Source organism: Ochotona princeps, chromosome 2 (genome assembly GCF_030435755.1).
Source record: "Ochotona princeps isolate mOchPri1 chromosome 2, mOchPri1.hap1, whole genome shotgun sequence".
NCBI classification, from domain to species: domain Eukaryota; kingdom Metazoa; phylum Chordata; class Mammalia; order Lagomorpha; family Ochotonidae; genus Ochotona; species Ochotona princeps.
The window spans coordinates 30,490,253-30,503,469 of record NC_080833.1 but is presented as its reverse complement, the minus strand read 5'-3'; the positions used below and the strand labels follow the sequence as shown (position 1 = coordinate 30,503,469).

Genomic DNA, 13,217 nt, shown 5'->3' with positions numbered 1-13,217 from the left:
TGTCTCTCCTTTTCTGTGTATCTGCCTTTCCAAGAGAAATTTAAAAATAAAGTTTTTATTCGTTTGAAAGACAGACACAATGATACAGAGAGCTCTTCCATCGGTTGGTTCACTCCCAGATGCCCACAACAGCTGGGGCTTGACCAGCCCCAAGCCAAGAGCACAGAGTTCATGTTGGGTCTCCTATGTGTGGCACAGGAAGACTTGAGAATTTGAGCCATCACCTGCTCTTCTCAGCACTGGATCCAAAGCAGAGCTCTGCCTGAACAGCAAACATGGATGTGGGATCCAGGTGTGGCTGCTGGCACGTTCCCCATGGTGCCAAAAGTCCAACCCTGCAGCTGTTTTCTTGTTGTTCAAATGGGGACACAATCTGACTTGGCACCATGATTCCAAGAATTGAATGAGAATACAAGCAAAGTGACACTGCAGCCAATGCTGGGTCCTGTGGAGGTACTCAGCAAGGGTTGGCTGAGGGCCCTTACCCGGCCTCAGGATGTGCCCAGCCCAACCAACACCTCTGCTCCATCCCCCTCCCCCTAGCAGTCTTGCTAAGGGATTGGGTAGGGGTGGGGGAAACATAGACACACACGGCTCTGTTTCCAGCTTTTATGAAAATTAATAACATTAATAGCTCAGACATATACAGATACATATGGCTATGTACACAGTCATTAAGTTATTCATTAGTCTCTGTATAAAACCTGTCTATATTAGTGTTCCGGGCCAAGCCCGAGCAGTCCAGTCCTTGGCATAGTCACAGTAGCAGCCCTGGGGCTTGGCCCTGAGGGTGGGTGGAGGGGGCAGCCACTGACTGCCCCATGGGGAGCTCAGCAGGAGACATCCTGGGGCCCCCACTCACTGGCTCTGGCTCTGGAGTCGTCTGTTCCCTTCCTGGCACCTGCAGGCCAGCTGCTCAGAGAGTGCGCAAACAGGTGACTGGTCCCTTGTGTGGCCTGTGGACCCAGGCCTTCTGCATGGTGGCTCCAGGCCACCCAGGAGGCCCTACAGGATGCTGGCCAGCTCTGTGGAGTCTGTGTCAGAACAACCGGAGCTGCTGGCTTCTTCCCTGTAAGAGCCCAGGGGAGACAGTTTGGAGGAAGCGCCCAGACCCCACTCCACCCCACCCTTGAACCTGCCTCCTCTGGCACCCCGCCCCCTCCTGCAGCAGAGGACATCTGTGGTTGGCTAACACCCCCGTTGTAGCCCAGACCCCGCAGGCCACGACAAGCCCTGGAACCACACACGCTGGCCCCAGGCTGGCTGCTGGGGCTGGCGTGAGGAGTCACTCCACCATGCCCTGCCGGAAGGCAGGGTTCAGGCCACCCCCACAGTCCTGTGTGCCAGGAGAGCAGCGGCAGTGCAGGCCTCATGGTGAGGACAACAAGCACTGGGCCCAGCTTCACCCAGCCAATCAGGCTCTTACCCTTGCTAGCTAGACCTCAGATCCCTCATCTACACAGGGTGGGACTCCAGGGGACCTCCCCAAGGTCTTGTCTCTACCCAGCCTCCCTGGGACACTTCACTGCATTCCCCCAGGGAAAGGTCTAGGTCAGAAGGTGTGACTGAGTGCTGGCCTGAGGCCTGGGTGTTACACCACAGGGAGCCTGGGCCCCTCCAGCTTCTGGGCCTATGCTGTGGGGCCCCCGAAAGCCTCTAGACTTGTGAGCTAAAGAACTAAACCTTTTCTCTACCAAGCAGCCACTCTTATGGGTTACAGCCATGCAAAATGCACTACAGTGTTCTAGGAAGGCAGGGGGTTTTCATCTGTTCTGTTCGCGGGAGCAAGGCACCTGCCATCTGTGTGCCAAATGAAGAAGCCTCAGCCTCTATGCACACAGAGCCTGGCATGGAGATAAGCAATGAGGCGGGTGAGGGAAGACCTGCACGATGTCAGTCTAGACTGGGCAATCGGGGGGCCACCACGGAGGGGCCTGAGCCAATGAGCCACCCTTCCATCCCCGGCCACTCTCACCTCAGAGCCTGCAGTGCCTTCTTGTTCTGCCGCCGCCGCTCCTCGTCAATAGGGTACAGCTTGAAAAGCAGCAGGCCCAGCAGGATGAGAGCTATGGGGGCCATGGTCACCAGCATCTTCAGTGTAAACTTGACACTCTTTGGCTGAGAGCAGCCTCGGGTCTGGTACCCGGCAAAGCTGTAGGATCCAGCAGTAAAGGAGGGGAGAGGGAGAGAGCAGTGAGAGACTGGAGCCCTGGGGGAGGTCCAGCCCCATGCTGGGCAGGGAGTGCCCCCACTCACTCGAGGCTCAGGGTGGAGATACCCAGTGACACTCCAGAGGCAAACTTGGTGAAGAAGACATAGAAGGAGAAGAAGATAGGCTCGGTGCCTTGGGAGTGCTGTGGCAGCTTCAGGTGGAAGTCGTCAATGACGTCAGGCAGCATGGACCTGAGTGGGAGGAACCATGAGAACCCTGACCCTCCCCATACCCTCAGGCTTCCCTCTGCCCACCCAGTTGTGTTGCCCAGTTCACAACCCTTACAACCATATGGGGCACACCTTCCTTAGCCCCAACCTGCACCTACAGCAGAGCCTGTGAGGGAAATCTCCCTAGAGCTCTCCCCCTAAAGAGCTAAAGAGTTGGCAAAGTGGGGCACTGGGGTGGAAACAGTAAGCCCAGGTGGGCCTGCGGCTACCTACCAAGGTAGTAAGAAGGCAGCTGCCACGCTGACACCAGCTGCCACGGCCACCACGTAGGTGATGATAAGGTTACTCTTCATGAGGGCTATCAAGATGAGAAATGGCACTGCCGACTAGGGGAGGGAGAAGGGGAAGATAGGTCGGCAGGAAGACTCACACTGCTTAACCCCCACCTCACCTCGGGCCCTGCCCTTCCACCTTACTCACCGAGATCCCAACATACACAGCCATCTTCTTGCCAAACCGGGTTAGGAACCACTGCCAGATGGGGATGGTAAATGTGGCAGAGAGCTGTAGAAGGACAAGGAGGCTAAGAAAGGCGGATCCGGGGCACAGGATCCAACTCCACCCCTTCCCTATTTTCCCCAGGAACCCCAAGGTGTTCTCAGCTGGAGCCAAGAACAGCCGGATCACACCCTCTGGGTGTGTCCACAACCTCCTTAGGGGAGCTGGGGCGTCTGCCTGGCCCTGCCTTCCCACACCTCTGAGGCCCGCAGTTGCACAAGGTTCTCCAGACCTTTGCTCTCAACCTGAACATCCGACCCCAAACTCCTCCTTTCCTACTCTCCCTGTGCCCTTGGAGCTCAGGCCCAATCTCACGCTTCCAGGACCTGGGCCAATCTGGGAATCAGCCCGATTCTCCCAAGAACCAGCCCCTGGACCAGCCCCCACAGCTGCCCACTGCCTCTGGGGCCCTGCACGCACCATGATGGCCAGGAGTAGGTTTTGGAATTCATTGCGGAAGCCCAGAGTGTAGGTGCAAAACAAGGCAAAGTTGCCCTCCACCAGCTGAGGATGCACAAGAGATGCAAGAGGTGACTTGGGGCAGTGCCTCCCCCTCCCTTCCACCCTTCCCCCAACTCACTCCCATTCCAATGACACGTGCTCCGCCCCCTAAGGCAGGGCACCTTGCCCCCTTCCCCGGCTCCCTACTCACCATGAAAGCCAGGGAGGTGAAGAGGAAGCCGGCAATCAGCTTGACATAGGGGCCATGGCTCATGACCAGTCGGAGGCCCCGGAAGAAGGACATTGGTTCCGCCTGCTGGGCCTCATAGGGTTCTGGGGATGAGAAGAGACAGTGAGGAAGGGAGCAGAGGTCCTTCCCCAAGCCTGTGGGCCAGGCAGAAAGACACAGCACCCCCTTACCTCTCTGTTCCCGCACACCCAGGATCAGAATGACAGCACAGACAATATAGATGGAGGCGATGACCCCTGCCGCCAGCAGGTACGCATTTTGCTATGAAAAAAAAAAAGGTGCAAGTGACAGAGAGAGTCAGTCAGCTGCCATCCTAGCAGCCCTACTCTCTGAACTTGGGCTAGGCTCTGCTCCATCTGGGAAGTGGGAGACCCATCCTGGTCCAGCTGCTGTTTCCCAAGGCTGGGCAAAGTCCAGAGGGACAAAATGCCAAGCCAGGCGGTGGAGCGTGAGGGGCTGTGGGGCAAATCCTCCCCCAGATCTCTGTGTTTCTCTAGCTCCGAAACCCTGGGAAAATCACTCAGGCCCTTCCTACATGCAAAGTGGACGACAGGGGCACACAAAGGGTGACGGGATGACAAACGCCCACCAAGCACAGGTATGAACTAGCGTCACTGTCTTTAGCACGGGACCGCCTCGTTCCTCGTCTCCCCCAGTCCCTGCCCTGCCAGGAGCCTCACCGTTTCTTTGAGCGAGGTGGAGCTGTGTGTCCGATTGGCACTTTCCAAGGCCACTGCAGAGCCATTGGGCTCCTGGAGACAAGGTGCATTCACTTGGCCCACAATTTGCCCCTGGATGGCTGTGCCCAGCACTGTGCCCAACACCTCCACTGTCATCCCTGGGCAATGAAAAGGAGGTCTTTTGGAGGAGCCTCATGGCCTGTGGACCCAGGGAGAAAGGCTGGACATGCGAGAGCCCAGCTCTAGTTGCAGGTAGGTGGGACAGACGCCACCACGGCCTGAACTCGTGGCCTTGTTCTGTGTGACCTCTGGTTAGTCCCTGCACCTCTCTGGTTCTCACCTGAGCAACACACGGGTTTGTGCTCTTTTTGTTGTTGTTGTTTTAAGATTGTTTCACACCCGCACCTCAGAGCACAGCAAAGAGCTAGGTCCCCCAAGGAAAGAAACAAGGCAGGAGGGTCCAGGAGAGGAGGGGCTCAGGGTATGTGGCAGGTGGGATCGGGTGGGCTGGGGGAGACTTACGGTAAGCAGTGGCTGAATCCCGCTCACTCTGCTCTGTGCTGATGAACATGGTGAGAGCTGAGTAGGGGACGTGGAAACACTGGTGCAGGAGAGAAGCCATGGGCTAGTTAGACGTACGCGGGCTCAGGAGCCAACCACGAGGCCCAGGGACTCCCTCACCCCTGCCCCCAGAGATAGGCAGGGAAGGGGCCCACACTCACCGTGACCAGTGTCTCAAAGAGGCAATAGAAAAGCAGGTACCAAAGGGTCTGGCCCTGTGGGAAGTCGGGCACGAACCAGATGAGGCAGTAGGCAATGATGGCCAAGGGCGTGGAGAAGATGATCCTGGGGAAGGTGTGGGTCTGAGTGGAGGCTGGGGCCAGGACCCTGGAAGCCAGGCCCACCAGGACTGCCCTGCTCCCCTGCGTGCTCATTAGAGGGATGAAAGGAGGTACCCCTTGAATCCACCTCCTACCCTACCCTCACCCTCTGGGAAGAAGCTCCTGGCTCAGCTTAGAAGGTCAGATTGGTCCTGACTCTTGCACTGAAATCTTAAATGTGGAGGCTGAGGAGCCAGCCCTGGGGGTCTCCTCCACATCTTCCATGGGGCTCCACAGGCAGAGCAGGGACTTCCTGTGGGCTGGTGGGTAGGGGATGAGTTTGGGGTCTCAGGCTTCATGTGGTAGGGCAAGGGGGTCTGGACGTTGGAGCAAGGCAAATACATTCTCATATCTGCACATGCCCCACCTGCAGGCACACACATGTGGACATACACTGAAGGAGGCTGGGGTGGGTTGGGAGAAGGGCAGGGGAAGGCAGCTTGAGGTGCAGAATGATGGAAGAGCCAGGTGGAAGGATTGGTCCCAGTGAAGTAACTGTCCAGGTGCCAAATGTCTGCCTCCCATGTGTGTGGCCCACAGCACTATGAGCTGTTAGACCTCCGGGCAGCAAGGCTTTTTGAGTCACAATTCAGACATCCAGCTCTGGCTTTGCCAACTAGGACTCACGCAGTCCTGGGCAAGATTGAACTTCTCTGAGGCTTATTTCCACTCGTAAAATGTGAATTGTGATAGCTCATACCTTACATCCCATGCTTACTCAAGAAAAATGTCTTCATTTTCTAGCCACTTAGGACATAGCCATGAGCAAAGCAGAAAAAACAAAAACAAACAAAACACTGCCTGGGTGGACCTTTTACATTCAGGCTGGCCAACAGAAAAAAATAACCACAACTTAAGATACATAGAGGGACTGGTGCTGTGGTGTGGAGGGTGGAACTGTCACCTGCAACAGCAGCATCCCATATGGACACTGGCTGGAGTCCCAACAGCTCCACTTTTCATCCAGCTCCTGCCACCTACATGAGAGACCCAGAAGAATCTCCTGGTTTCTGGTTTCTACCTGCCATTGCAACCATTTGGGGAGTGAACCAATCTCTCTTTCCCTAACTCTGCCTTTTAAATAGATAAAATAAACTAAACCTTTAAAAGAGAGAAAGAGACAAATCATTCAGCCTTAAGAAAGAATGAAACTATGCCTGCCCCAACCTGGATAATCCTGGAGGCTGTCATGCTGCATTAAATAAGCCAACCAGAAAAGACAAATGTTGAAGGAATTCACCTGCTAAGGTCCCAAGAGCAGTCAGTTCATAAAGACAGAGTGAAATGGTTGCTTGGAGCTGGTGTTGGGGGAGGAATGCAGAGTTTCAGTTTGGGCATAGCAAATCACACCACAAACTGCGATGCTGGCATCACACATGGATGCTGGTTTGTGTCCAAGGAGCTTCATTTTCAGTTCAGCTCCCTATCAATGTGCCTGGGAAAACAGAAGATGACCCAAACTCTTGGATCCTGCCACCATGTGGGAGATCCAGAAGAAGCTTCTGGCTCCTGGCTACTGCCTGGCCCAGCCATCACAGTCACTTGGGGAATGAACCAGCAAATGGAAGATCTTTCTCTGTGTGTCTCTCTCTCTGTAACTCTGCCTTTCAAATAAATAAATAAACCTTTCAAAAATATATTTATCTGAAAGACAGAGAGCTTTCTTATCTACAGGCCCAATCCCCAAATGCTTGCAATATCCCAAAGCTGGATGGGATGGCACCCAAGCTGGGAGCTGGGAACTCAGTTCAGGTCTCCTACGCGGGTGGTAGGAACTCAATCACTCAAGTCACAAATGCCTGGCTTTGGACCTGATCCTAGCTTCCTGTTCATGTACTCCATGAGAGGAAGCAGTGATGGGTCAGAGCTGGGGCCCTGCCACCCACGTGGGAGACCACTACCTCCCAGGGTGTGCCCCAGCAAGCAGCCGGAGTCAGAAGGCAAAGCCAAACAGCAAACCCAAGCATTCTGAGGTGGGGTCCAAGTGTCCAATTCCTAATCACCAGGCCAAACACCCCCTGCAATGTGTATCATAGCTTTAGAAACAATTAAAAAGTTTATTTATTTTAGAGGCAAAAGAGACAGAGACAGAGCACTCTTGTCTGCTAGCTCACTCCCTCAAATGCCCACAATGGGCAGTGCCAGCCGAGACTGGGCCAGGCTAAAGTCAGGTCTCCCACACGGGTGGCAGGGCCCCAACTCTGAACCATCACTGCTTCCTCTCATGGGGTACGTGAACAGGAAGCTAGGATCAGGTCCAAAGCCAGGCACTTGTGTATGGTACATGAGCATCTTAACTACTAGACCAATATGTGCCACTTAGGTCTTTTTTATTAAGTTATATAACATATTAGAAGCTAATACATGCTATAGAGAATAAATAATGCAGAGGATTAGAAATGAAACTAGGGGCCTGGTCCTTGTCTTGCACGTGCCAGGATCCCATATGGGCACCAGTTCTAATCCTGGCAGCCCCGCTTCCCATCCAGCTCCCTGCTTGTGGCCTGGAAAAGCAGCTGAGGACAACCCAAAGCTTTGGGACCCTGCACTCACGTGGGAGACCTAGAAGGGGCTCCTGGCTCCTGGCTTCGGATCTGCACAGCTCTGGCCATTGTGGCCACTTGGGGAGTGAATCAACGGGCGGAAGATCTTCCTCTCTGTATATCTGACTTTCCAATAAATAAATCAATCTTAAAAAAAAAAAAAGAAATGAGTAAACTTCTTGTCTGGGTGGAAAAAGTGGACCACACCAAGAAGGTGGTGACTGCTAATCTTGGATTAGAGGAGGATATGGGCCTTGCAAATAAACATCAGAGGCAAGAGTACGTTGGGCAAGAGGGATGGTCAGTGCAAAGGCCCTGAGGCAGATGCATGCCCAGCAGGTCGCAAGAATAGAAAGGCCAGGGGGCTGGAACACAATGAGCAAGAGAGATGGAATTAGGAGATGAAGTGAGAGGAAATGGGACACCCCAGGGGCCATCGGAAGGACTTAATTCCTGCTTTGCAGGGGAGAAGTACTTCTGAGACGTCAGCAACCTTCCGGATGTTGAAAAGTACTTAGGATACTGAGTACTGCTACAACACTCATATCAGGAGAGCTCACGTCAAGGCAGCTGGCCTGCAGGTAGGTGGGACAGGACCTGGCCAGGGCAACTGTAAACATAGCAGCCAGAAAGCAGGCCAGCTACATCGTGGCTTGCTGGGAGCCCAGTGTCACACCCTGGTCTTCGCAGGCAGAAGTGGGATGTGGGAGCTCCAGGGAGGGTGAACGTTTCAGTCCCCCGGTTTGAAGCAGCAGGTTTAAATGCAGACTCAGAGAGAGAGACTGCCTTGCAGGGGACAGCAGACAGGTCACTAGGGATGCCATTAGGCCAGACTCTTCGCATGCTGAGAGAAAAGGCATGCTGGGTCCCAGACCTGGGAAGGGGCCCAGGTCTTAAGCGAACTGGGGAGGAGGACAGATAGGGTGGTAACACCCCAGTTCTCAACTACCATCAGAGTGTACTGAGACACAGGGACCACCAGACAGGCAAGGATGAGTGACAGACACCTGCCAACTCCCACGGTGGCCTCAAAGCCCCCAGCCACTTCCCCAAGCTGGCTGCCACACCTGCCTGGGAAGAGTCCCTGGGATCCTCCAGGAAGCCAACACGGAGGGCTTCCTTGGCTCTCCTCACTGCCCTGCTCCCCACCTCCCCAGAGAATCAGGGTCCCTGGCAATCTTGGTCACAGACTTTCCTCTGCCACAGGCAACTGAACAGTGCCCACACTGCTACCTAGAGAAACCCGAAGTGACAAGGGGCGGAATCGGCTGCTACTACTGCTGTGTAGGGTTGGCCCAGGAGCTGCCTCTCATTGGCGGAGTTTCATGAGGAGATGTGGCAGCAGGCCCTGCCTTCTAGTAGCTGCCAGGGAGGTTGGCAAGGGTCCAGCATCAGGGCTGGCACTCAGGGAGCCCTGAGCAGCCTGGCCAGGTAAAGCAGGCCACCCTGCCCCTGGCCCTGAAGCTAGGATCAAAGGCTACAACCTGGGCTTTGGCCAGGGGCTGGCAGGATCGTGGTGGGTGGGTGGGGGCTCGTGGGAAAGGAAGCTGCAGAGGAGCAAGGGCAGCGGGAAGAGCTTTGAAGGCCGGAGACCAGGTAGGGACGCCCCCGGGGCAGGAAGGCGCCCACTAGGGCCTGAATGGGCTGGAGATGAAAGGGGCACAGCAGCCCCCCCAACTCCAAGCAGGATGTCCTGGGGGGGAACCAGAACCCCGCCTGATAGCCTGTGCCATGTGCCCCACCACCCCCGCCCTGCTGTCTGATCTAGGGCGCCCCCAGTGGTCCCAAAGCCTGAGGCTGAGCAGTGCTGGCTTGGCACAAAGGGCAAACAGAGTTCAGGGTGTCCATGGCGCCCCCATTCCAGGGACTACCCCAGCCCCCGTCCCCCAGGACATACCCTGAAGGGAAGCCAAATTATATACTACCTAAAGGGTGCCAGGCACTGCTCTCAGTACTTGACATATCCAGAAAACTCATCCTCACAGCAAGTCCATAATCATTATCTGCATTTTACACATGAAGACACTTAAGGCTCAGAAACACTAAGTGGCTTGCCCAAGGTGGCCCAGCTGTAAGGAATGAAGCTGTGATTCCACACAGCTCCATGGGGCAACCACTCAACTGCTAAGTGGGAATTCTAGCTCCACCAGGAGTAGGGAGAGGACTTCGGGGAGTAGTGGGGCCTAGATAGATCTCAACATTGCCCCTCTAACCCAGGGCTTTGGCATCATTCCATCAGAAACTCACTCTCCCTTCACCCTGAGACAAGCCAGATGGAAGTACCAGAGGGTGAGGACACCAGAAGTCCCACCTCCAGCTGCCCTGAAGCAGCCCCTTCCACTCACCAGGGCATGAGGCGGCCCAGGCGGGTCCAGGAAGATTTGCTGATACAGAAGCCCACCAGAGGGTCGGTGACAGCATCCCAGGCCCGGCCCATAAACAAGATGATGGAGGCTGATACAGGGTCCACCTGAGGGGCAAAAGAGAACTCCCTTATCCTTCCACTCCCTCAACGCGCCCTGGCAGGCAGAAGCCTGTGGCTTGGGAAGAGAAGTGATAGCATTTCTCCCCTCACTGCAGTCCTGCCCACATACTATGAAGCTTTCCCAGATCTCTGTCCTCGCTTCCTCCCTTCCACCACCCTGGAAAACATTCCCATCAATTAGAATGAACCCAGAATCACTTCCTTCCCTCCCTGTCACCGTCCTCACCATCTGATAACACAGTTGGCACCCACATGGGCCTCTATTTCCTCACCTGCAGAATGGAAGTGATGAGCGCTATCTTAGAGTAGAGCTCCATCTTGGATGCAGAAAAAGGGGTCTCTAGATGCTTTGCAGCAAGTAGCCTGTTGCTACCCACTTAAGCTCTTTCCCCAGTGTTCTTCCAACCCCAAGGTGTCCTCCACCAGGGCCTTGCTACTCCCTAGGACACTAGCACACTGTCCCGCACTGCTGTGTCCCCAATCTAACCCCTCCCCCAAACTCACTGAAATACTTTCCACTTTGACTACGGCTCCTCATATTTCACTCCTCTCAGGGACCAGCCCATGGGAGCCACTGCTGAATGAAGCCATTTGTCCTCTCTGGGCTCACTGTCCCCCACCTGCAAGTGGATACAACCAAGGCGGCCTGCTTACCAGTCACTTGCTACATAGAAAAGATGGCTTGAGCCAAAGCCTTGGTAGCCATGGCTACGCAGCCTCCCACTCCCCCATCCAGACAGGGCAAATTCTCGGGATGCCAGGCTGTTGGCCAAGGCATCCCAAAGTACACAGTAGCCCTGAGCAGCCACCCCTGGGTCGCAGCACCTTTAGCCCCGCTACCCACCAACAGGTCTCTGTTCTGCAGGTGAGGGTGAGATCCACCCCCACCATGTCCCCAAAACTTGAGCCAGGCTGGCTGATGGTTTCCCAGTCAGGGACACGGTGCGCCAGGCTCTTGTAATCCCAGCATCACTTATGGGTCCCATGCGCCCCTCCTTGGGAGCAGCACCTCCTGCGTGAGCCAGCATACCCTTCCAAATCCTTCAATCACAGACACCCAGGACTCAGACTGTTCTGCAGGAAGCTCCCCCTAGCCCTCTCGTTTCTCACCCGCTGCAATGCTGAGAGACAGTAGAGTCAGGACTCCTGGTTCCATTTCCCAGATGGGGTGAACTGAGGGAGCCCACTTATCCATCCCAACCCCTCCTCCAGGCTGCCTAGTCTCTCTCATCCTGGCATGCTGGAGGAAGCCCAGCAGGCTTGAGACACTCACCTGAGCCACATCCAACAGGTATATCTGCAGGAAGAAGCCCAGGGCACAGCCTGTCACCTGGTAAGGGGCCCCTCCAACTGCATAGCAGAGCTTGTTGCAAACGGATAGCTGTTGCTGCTTCTGCTGCTGTTTCTGCTGCTGCTTCTTGGGTTCCTTCTGGGAAGAGAAGGAAGTGAGAAGAGGACCAACATGCAGGACTCAGATGTGGGACTAGCCCTCTGGCCAACACTTTTAAGTTCCCACTCCCCACGAGAAAGGAGAAAGGCATTCTTTGTCCTTGGGAATCGGGAAAGGGGTCCTCAACATCCCCTTCTCCCCCTCCCCCATCACGCTGCTGCTAAAAACCACTCCTCTCCGCACCCCCACCCCCCAACTCTGAGGAAATGGGTCAGGCCTTGCTCCCTCCCAAGAACAGGCTCCAGGCTCCGGAGGCAGCAGCGGACCTGTCCCCACCCGGCACCAGCTGCCACAACCTGAAAAAAGCCTCTTGCTGCCAAGAGCGCCCCAAACCCAGCCCAAACTCCTGCCCCGCCTCAGCCAGGGCAGGGACCCACTTGCCCGTGGGGGAGAACTGCGGGGAGCTGCAAGGAGCTCGGCTTGGCTGGGGGGGCACAGCTGTTTCTTTCATCTGTCCCAGTGTGCCCTGAGCCCCAGAGGCAGCTCCTACCTCTCTGATTCCCTGTGTGCACATACCCGCCCCCCTCCAGCTCCCAGGGGACCTTGGAGAGGCAAGGAAAGGCACTCCACGAGCCGGCTTGGGCCCTCTCCAGGTGGGGCACCAAGGAGGCTCGGGTTGCTTAGAGGAAGGAGAGATTACTCATACATAGTAATTGTTCACCCTCGGTTCCCTCTAAAATCAGTTAATAAAATGAAAAGGGAAAAAAGTGATCACCTCCCAAGAAGTCAGCTATTGCCTGTGTTCCGTTCCTGGGTGGAGGGGGTGAGGGGGCAAAGAATGGGGCCGGTGGGCATGACGCACGCCTGCGAACACCCAGACACATACCACACACACACAGACAGGCACGCACGCACGCAGGCACGCACGCGGCTTGGTGAAAGCGGCTCCTTTAAGAGCAAGAGCCCTTGTTCTTATGAATGAACTTGAGTGGCCCCCTCCGCGGAGTCGAGGCGCGAGGGTAGGCGGGTGGGGGTAGGGGTGGGCGCGAGAGACGGGGTACAGAGGGGGATTTTCCAGCTCTCTCGAGGTTCTCCAGGTTCCAGGGCGGCCAGCACCAAAGAAGCGGAGTCGGCTAGACAGAGCTGGGCACCACAAGGGATTGCCGGCGGAGCCCGGGTGAGCTAAAGGGGGCGCCCGCGCTCGCGCCCACAAACCGCCTCCATCGCTGCCTGTGCCCGGGGCTCCCCCAGCCAGCCAGCCATCCCGTCCCCACTGCCCCCGTCCCACGGCAGCCTACCCTCACCCTCGCCTCGGGGTGCCCCGGCCTTACCTTCACCTGCGCGGGGCGCTCACCAGCTTGGAGGATGCCGGCGGGCAGCAGCCCCGCCGCGGAGCCGCTCTCGGCGCCCTCTCCTTTGGCCATGTCCCGCGGGCCACGCCGCCTGGGACCGGGACGCCGGGATGCTCGTGTGCTCCGCCGGCCTCCGCGGCCCCTGGGCTCCGGTGGTGAGCAGCCGCGGCCACGGTCCACACACACACTAAGAGAAGCCGGCCGGCAGAGCAGACACGCACTCCCTGCACACCCCTTGAGCTCATTTAAAGCTTA

The 13,217-nt window shown here is 56.2% G+C and overlaps 1 protein-coding gene across 2 annotated transcripts; it reads right to left on the bottom strand.

Moving 5' to 3' along the window:
- Positions 1–595: 595 nt before the first annotated feature.
- MFSD2A (MFSD2 lysolipid transporter A, lysophospholipid) lies at positions 596–13,202 on the bottom strand. 2 transcript variants are annotated; one of them, XM_058679398.1, is made up of 14 exons: positions 12,942–13,202; positions 11,494–11,646; positions 10,081–10,205; positions 5,034–5,157; positions 4,834–4,912; positions 4,312–4,469; positions 3,802–3,892; positions 3,593–3,714; positions 3,361–3,444; positions 2,863–2,946; positions 2,656–2,768; positions 2,257–2,403; positions 1,976–2,152; positions 596–1,069 (listed from the first exon to the last, which is right to left on the bottom strand). In XM_058679398.1, exons 1-14 carry the CDS (start codon positions 13,032–13,034, stop codon positions 1,006–1,008), a joined length of 1,614 nt encoding a protein of 537 aa, XP_058535381.1. In that variant the 5' UTR covers positions 13,035–13,202; the 3' UTR covers positions 596–1,005. The 2 variants fall into 2 exon arrangements, with proteins under 2 accessions (XP_058535381.1, XP_004591597.1); XM_004591540.3 differs by having other exon boundaries at positions 11,494–11,649; positions 12,942–13,201.
- Between the last annotated feature and the right edge of the window lie 15 nt (positions 13,203–13,217).